General features: G+C 41.7%; 2 protein-coding genes across 4 annotated transcripts; one reads left to right on the top strand and one right to left on the bottom strand.

Moving 5' to 3' along the window:
• LOC129588558 (platelet-activating factor acetylhydrolase IB subunit alpha2-like) lies at positions 1-2,595 on the bottom strand. 2 transcript variants are annotated; one of them, XM_055482842.1, is made up of 6 exons: positions 2,434-2,580; positions 2,200-2,312; positions 1,847-1,942; positions 1,662-1,778; positions 1,411-1,533; positions 1-668 (listed from the first exon to the last, which is right to left on the bottom strand). In XM_055482842.1, the coding sequence occupies exons 2-6, from the start codon at positions 2,290-2,292 to the stop codon at positions 369-371; spliced, it is 729 nt and encodes a 242-aa protein (XP_055338817.1). In that variant the 5' UTR covers positions 2,293-2,312; positions 2,434-2,580; the 3' UTR covers positions 1-368. The 2 variants fall into 2 exon arrangements, with proteins under 2 accessions (XP_055338817.1, XP_055338816.1); XM_055482841.1 differs by having other exon boundaries at positions 2-668; positions 2,450-2,595.
• Positions 2,596-2,711: 116 nt separating this feature from the next.
• Positions 2,712-7,683, top strand: LOC129588557 (uncharacterized). Of its 2 annotated transcripts, XM_055482839.1 has the most exons (11): positions 2,712-2,762; positions 2,895-3,089; positions 3,879-3,983; positions 4,080-4,369; positions 4,820-5,189; positions 5,323-5,478; positions 5,534-5,762; positions 6,277-6,391; positions 6,474-6,604; positions 6,670-7,185; positions 7,270-7,683. In XM_055482839.1, the coding sequence occupies exons 2-11, from the start codon at positions 3,027-3,029 to the stop codon at positions 7,530-7,532; spliced, it is 2,238 nt and encodes a 745-aa protein (XP_055338814.1). In that variant the 5' UTR covers positions 2,712-2,762; positions 2,895-3,026; the 3' UTR covers positions 7,533-7,683. The 2 variants fall into 2 exon arrangements, with proteins under 2 accessions (XP_055338814.1, XP_055338815.1); XM_055482840.1 differs by lacking the exon at positions 2,712-2,762 and having other exon boundaries at positions 2,770-3,089; positions 5,549-5,762.

Below are 7,683 nucleotides of genomic sequence, written 5' to 3'. Positions count from 1 at the left end.
TGCGCGTATTACACAGAACACGGGTCACGACATTTCACTACATCATTAGTCGTATTATCTATATGGCGGAAAAGGATTTCTGTGCGCTGCAAAACAGGAACTTTCACACTTAAACAATCTAAATCAACCCTAAACAAACCAGGTTAACAAACAATATTGCATCTATAAGACGCCGGTAGGCCAGCACTGCAGTGTACAATAAGAGATAACACGTTGCAAGAGCCAATAATTCACAACAAGAACAACACGACTGAAAAGTCTGAAATAAGTCCATCACAGTCACACAATTAGAACTGCCCATATTGGCATTTAAGATTATTATGACTCCACCCTGAAGCCTAAAAAAATCGCTAATTTACCGTTCATTATTACGAATGTGGATCAACTGAGTTTCGCCGCTGTATTTCCCATTCCCACTCCACTTCACCGATTAGGGATACGAGAATGCTGTAGAGAGGCTCAAATGCTTTCTTATAAGCATTATTTGTCAAATGCAAATAATCATGCATATCGTGAAAGTGGATGAGCCCATCCGTCGCAACGAATCCGGGATCCAGGTCAACGACGCGGACATGACGGTGATCCTTAAGTGCCTGATGCAACATCTTGTTGACGGTAATATGCTTCTCGCGCTGTTGGTTTGGCTTTTCCCCACGGGGAAATAATTCCTGCATCAAGATTCATGGTTCAAATTTATAACTTTTGAAGAAACGTATCTTAGGCAATTTCTTAAGTTCATGATATGGAAAGGGTACACGAACTGTGCATGCAATGGATAGTAACCACAAAACTTTATGTATACGGTATTTGGACAAGTTTTAAAGTTTCAGAGCAAAAGGAAAAAAAGAGCCCTCAACAGCACCGATCATATCTGAGACTATTAGAAGCCACAAGAGGATTTTAAAATTAGACAGCCTATCCAATCGTTCGTCTGTTTTGTGGTTGCAGTTTGTAGCGATTACAAAAATAATAAATAGGTGCAATACTTTGCAAACAAAGTCGACTGTGAAGTGCGAACTCTAATTAATTAATCGAATATATTTTGTTAAGACGTTTTCAACAGAATTAAACACTGCAAGATGCAAGAGATCACCAAGCAGATGCTAAAATCAATAGGAGGTAGTACTGTACATATCTGTACTGCTCAAATAGTACGATAATCAACCATAAAATATTACGTAAGAGCATCGTACAACTTTTACCGACTTTCCGGCTCACCCATTCTGCTGGAAACGGCAGAGCATTTGCAGTACAGATCGAGTGTGCTCTTCAAACTATTTCGAGTTTTCGTTCTACACCATCTAATAGGCTCGAGAAAATAACATTAATACGAAGATCTAACTACCTAATATTAGTAATATAGCACCTAGCCACCTACTGTAATAAAGATAGAAGCAGTAGAAAACTCACAATTAGCACTATCCTTGCACGCGGCTTCTTCTCATGAAGAAGTCTTACCACTTCCAAAATTCCCTCTTGTACTTCATCCGCGGTATTCAGAAAATTATTGGTTCCGATGTGCACTACTATTACCTAAAGCAGGTATGAAAAATCGTTTTAATGCATCCACAATTGCCAATAAAAAACCACAAAATTTAATTCTTTCGCAGAAATTATGGACGATGCGCAAACAGCAATGTACAGTAAATTTCATTGCATACTTTTGGATCGAGATGGTCGACGACACCGTCAGCTATTCGCCAAAGAAGATTCTGTGTTGTATCACCACCGATTCCGAAATTCACTGCCTGCAATGGGTGGAGTAACTCTCTCCAAATCTGTTCAACAGGAAAAATCTTACTCAAAAGTTTTCATAACAAAAGTGAGAAAACGCTATGGCACTCACGTCAGAATCCTGTAGCCGCTGTATAATGCTGTCGCCAATAAAAAGCACGTTTGTCTCCTCTGCTTTCATCTGACTCTCTTTGAGGAATCTGTTATGCTGCAAGAAGCCAAAATTTGTGAGACAAGCTAGAGAAATAAAAACGTCTTAGTGCCAACTAATAAGTTTAATTGTTGCCACATGTTACTTGTACCGTACAATCGTGTAGCGCAATATGGATACATACCAGTACTGGTCCATTATTACTGGATACTCTGATACTCAGATACTGTCGAACTTAGAGTGAAAGTGAAATGCAAGCAGTGCCAAGCACGCGGTACTTAATGAAACCATTTCTGTTATTGATCATGGCTTACTTGACTTAACCACCGTCCGTCATGCGCGATGTCCTCCACTGGAACGGGGTTAGTTGTAGAATGGCAACCGGCGGAAAAATCCGCTTGGGCCATGCCGTCGTTAAAAGTTAAAACTGCAACGGTAACCACAAGACTACAGTAGGTAGGTGACAATTTTTGCATCAGATGATCAGCAGTGCAGCACAATTTAATATGCTCATGTGAGTCATGTCGTATCACAAAGGAAAAGCTCACCCCATCTCACACTTACTCGAGGAAGCCACGGAATCAGAGGAGCACTCTCAAATTTAAGTAAAGGAAATTAGATTTTAAGTGCACTGTTTTGAACAGGAACAGACAGACAGTACTAAAAAAGTCAAAAAACAAACATAAGCGGCTAAGCCGTACGATATAAACTACCGCAGTGGTAAGTGCTATATTTGTTGAAATGGTTTGTCCAATCGTTGGGTATGTTTCAGCGACGTCATCGCGGCTCCACCCACTGGGATTATAAAAGCGCAAAAGCTGTTTGTTGTGGTTTGTATTCGACGTGGTGGTGAAATTTGTTTCGTCGGATTATCCAGGTGATTTCACGATCTAAAAACTGCTTTTAAGCCCGTTAATGTTGCTTGCAGTATTTTGATGTCATTACCGTATTATCACTCCTTTAAATGCTCTGTTGTATTACAACTAGCTCACCTTTAATTGTGTTGCAGGTTGCCAGATATTGGTGATATAACTAATAACGTCGACTTCTCCTTTCGTGCGCTGCGGCCAGCGAGTTAGACTTTTGTTCCGTTTCTCGTCAGAGTTTCTGTCGGTGGCCCGGCTCATTAAACTGCTGGATCATGGACAACGACAAGGAACGCACTAGCCTTCAGGAATATTTATTGTTGTCCCAAAAGCGGATGGTAAGTTGAAGTTCTCGGCTTATCTTAAAACCATCTACTTCACAAAAAAATTTAAGTCACCACTACCACTTGCTGGTTAGTCTACCAGCGACTATCTAGTACGTACCTACCGTTTCAGCCTTTTGACACTCTTGCTGTTTTATAACGTTCTACATGTGCTGTTCTCGTGCTTCATTAATTTTTCGCTAATAATTAAAATTTCGTAAAGGTCTTAAAGTTGTGTTCTATCCTCGGATTTTCGAGTTTGTAAATTCTGTACTCCAGTTTAGCTGATTCTCTAATTAGGCGTTTTATTCGCGAAACGTCTTCGATATTTTGTGACTATGCTTTACTACAATAATAATGCTACCATTATTTACAACTTACTTTATAATTTTAACAAAGTACAAAGCAGCGTACGTACTGTGCTGAATTAAACGGTACTAGTGAATGCATTTGCGCGCTGCGCTTCTGCTTTCAGTAAGTAAGTACCCGAATTTGCTTCCTTTTATTTTGTTTTGCCGGCATTTATTTTGCTTTGCCATTGTCAGTTCGCAGAAAGTAACTACTTGCGGAAGCTGCAAAATTAAATATAATGTATTTTGTTTCGAATGGATCGTACAGTAGTTACTAGTGCAAGTACTTCATGTTCTCCGTATTCGTATTATATAAGTATCTAAACACATTTTCATTCTTCTACCTCGTAACGGGCCATTTCTTGACAGTCGCGTTGTTCCTGCAGTTATTAGCTTGGCCGCATTATGGTGGCTTTTTGTTGCTTATTCGGTACAAACATTTAAGTACTTACAGGAATTGCCAGAACAGAGCCAGGCGATCCACATCGTCACGGGCAACGAAGCTTGCGATCTGGATTCCGCCGTATCGGCCCTTGTCTACGCTTTCCACTTGTGGAAGGTAATGTTACTGAGCTAATGGGTGCACTTCGTCCACTGACCTTGTAACCCACTGAAAATTGAAGTTCGTACGTTGTTGTGTCGTTTCTTACATTAGACGGACAGTGCAAACAACGATGCCGTGCTCCCGTTGCTGAATGTTCCCAGAAAGGATTATGTTCTCAAGACGGAAGTGGCGTACGCCCTAACAAAACAAGGCATCGAACAGTCGAATTTGATTTTTGCGGACGATCTCGATCCTGTTCGACTGCATCAGGAACGCAGACTGCAGGTGACCCTGGTGGATCATCATCTGCCGGTGGGAAAATTTTCTGGCTTGACAGATGCTGTTAAAGAAGTCATCGACCACCGCCCCGTGGAGCAAGGAGATAAGACTGCTTATTTGAAGTGGGTACAATACGCGGCTTTTCCAATGTGAAATCAGCATTTACTTAATCGCTAGCTAACTATTTTATATCTAGACAGCTTTCGCGCTGATGAAAATTGCATTGTTAAAAAAGAATTCTTACAATTTGTTCGAGACAACTTCGTAGATGTAGAAGGGAGTTAGCACGATTATCGCTGTCATTGCACATATCTGTGTGCAGGGCACAGATATATTCGCGTTTATATTAAATTTAGATAAAACGATAATGTTAATAATGCAACACCAACAATAATGTTAATGCAAGGCTATCGGCTTAAATACCGGTTCAGGTTGTAGTTCTGTTAAAAAGACTTCAAATTTCAGAATTTTCTCGTCATTAAATACTGAATTCGTCATGCTTGTCTACTTCATTAACTGTTATAGAAATGCGTTGTTTATTTGGCGAATGCACACGTTGCTGAATTTTGCAGGGATATTTCTTCTACTACGGAAACAGTTGGTTCATGCTGCACGCTGATCGCCGAGAAAATTTTGGCTGCATCTGATGCGAAATCATTGACACCGGTGACCGCTTATTTGCTGTACGAAACCATCATACTGGACACTGTGAATTTTTCCAAGGACGCCCAAAAGGCCACGCAGAAGGACGAACATATCGCGGATGAACTGCAGAAGCGGTTACCAACGGCTGCTGTGCGCGATCAAATTTTTTCAGAACTCGTGGATGCAAAATCCGACATTTCCTGTCTCAATACTGAGCAGTTGCTTCGAAAGGACTTGAAAGTTTTGGATATCCAGGAGATAAAAATCGCAGTCTCATCGATTCCAAAGCTTGTCCGCGTAGGTCAACGTTAACAGTATTATTGTGCACGATTGGAATGCCGTGAAATATAGCAAGCATCTTTGTGGTGACAGCGCCAAAACAACCGCAGAGTTTTATTGCTGTTTTTACTTGCATATTTTGGGTTTCCAGCACTGCTTGAAGGCTGATGATGCGCAAGCCGAAATCGAAACATTCTGCCGCAAGTACGATTACACTGGATTGATTGTGCTGGGAGTTTCGATCAAGGATACCAGTGTGCAGCGCGATATGCTTTGTTTTGCACCGGACATGTCTTACGTAGATCTTGTAAGTCTTAGATCTCGTTATCAGTTTTTGTTTAGACCTAACGGTTTTCTTTTAGTATGTTGGTCTGCAGCTCCTGGATGATTTGAACAATGCTGAAGTGAAACTGGGCCTGGAGCGTGATCCCACCTTTGGTATACCGGACGGACGTTATCAGTATTTCAAACAGGGAAATGTTAAAGCCTCTCGCAAGCAGATACTCCCGGTGGTAAAGCAGATAATTGAACAGAGGCTGGCGGATATGCATACCACCGGTCTCATGGAATCACCGCCGCGACCACCATCAAGTAACTGACCGAGCGCTCTTACCAGATTTTTTCGTTACACTGAACTTATGACAAATTTGCTTATGACAAATTTGCTGTGATCTTAATGCCATGACCCTTTGTTGTGCGAATATTGTTATTACATTTGTTTGCGAATTCCATATCAATTGTTGTGTTCTTCCATTGCTGGATGATTTTGTTTGCTTCGGTAAAAGTTCTATAAGTTATCGTTGCTCTCGATTTTGATTATGATATTTTGATCTCAGAATGTGATGTAAGTTGCACGAAATAATATGGCGTACAAGTACACAAGCGATTCTGTTAATGCGTAAATGCGACAATGGTATGTTGCTGGATATCAAACTACAATACGACTCATCATACGAGTGCTTAATACTGCTTATATAATATTTATGTATGCCACAGAATAAATTTTCTCAGGTAAAATTTTTCTTAGTTTCCTAGGAAGGTCATTAAAAAAAGCAAACGCTTTGGATATTTTTATATTAATTAAAATTATGATATTGCAAAACAGGATGTGGCGTTATGGAAAACACCGATGACTTCGGCGATCAGAACGGAACTGCCTCCACGTTTTTCGCTACGGAACCAATATCACCGCATGGAATACCGCCGAAGGCTGCAAAACGGTACATTGCACGACTATTGCTAGTGCATTGTTTTTATTTATTATGATGTTCAGTTAATCATTTTATTTCTTGAACTCCAAAGGTTAGGAGAAATGCTAACGCCGACGTCCACCCCCAACACAAACGTTACCGACAACGCGGACGGATGCTACGAATCTTTGTATGGCCAAATCGACTCCGACAGCTCCATCGATACAGAAAACACTGAGAACTGCACGTTCTTATGAATATAATTCGACTGACATTGATTGATATTGACACTTCGCACCTGTTTGTAGCGGAAAACGACATGCTGTCCTTGGAAGAAGCTCTGGCTCTGAATAAAGATTCCATCGAAGTGAGAAATACTGTGGCTCCGAGCTCTTTTCTGCGTCCACTGAATAACTTGACCCCGAATGGTCCAGTCAGTCATTCACCGTTTCCCGGATCGGACACATCCGGATCCTTGGATACGCACTGCTTGCCTACACCACGGCAGACTCGGACCCGGCCGCATATGCATTTGGAGCGGGGAGACGTGCTGGACGGTGGTTCGGGCGCTGGTACACCAGTTACACCGGGAACCGGCACGGAACCAGTAAATGCCGGTGAACGCACCGGTTGGTCATCGGCATCATCATTAAGCCCGGCGACTCCGATGGCACAGTGGTCGCAACCTCCACTCGCGAGACCTAATGTTAGTGCGCCGGAAATGACCGGAGAATTTCTGCATCATGATACTCCAAAAGATTCGGAAAAGGTCACAGATGATCATCCCACGGAGAATGAAGCTGATACGGATAAGGAGAATTCGGGTAATTTATTGTTGCTTACTCACGCTTGAGGAACACGAACTGAAGTTTGTAAAAAAAACGTGAGCGTTGTTTTATTTATACTAGGTGACGTAACCGTGCTAATGGATGCTTCATTTTCCGCGGATGATAGCAGTGGTGCTCCAAAATCAGCCGTTGGAACATTTCACGTGGTCACCAGTGTAGTGCGTCTGCAAAATTCCAACAGACCAAGAATTTCTGAAGTCATGGATGTGGAAACGTTTCCGCCATCGATCCCGGGTTTAGTTAATGAAAAAAACGAACGACAAATCAGAATGCACATCACCCTCGGAGAAATCTGGTGTAGTTGGAGAAGATGCCGACATTAATTCTCTTCGCTTGACAAATGAAGAAGAACAAAGTCCACCGGTCAAAAAGCGTTTCTTGGATGAAGTCGACGGAGAGCCTGCAAAGAAATTCGCGCCACAGGAACGATCATATACTCCGATAGGTCATGAAAATGCGGAACCTTACGAGAGG

This window comes from Paramacrobiotus metropolitanus, unplaced genomic scaffold (genome assembly GCF_019649055.1).
Source record: "Paramacrobiotus metropolitanus isolate TYO unplaced genomic scaffold, Prichtersi_v1.0 Parri_scaffold0000030, whole genome shotgun sequence".
Lineage (NCBI taxonomy): Eukaryota > Metazoa > Tardigrada > Eutardigrada > Parachela > Macrobiotidae > Paramacrobiotus > Paramacrobiotus metropolitanus.
This window is presented reverse-complemented; position numbering and strand designations above follow the sequence as displayed.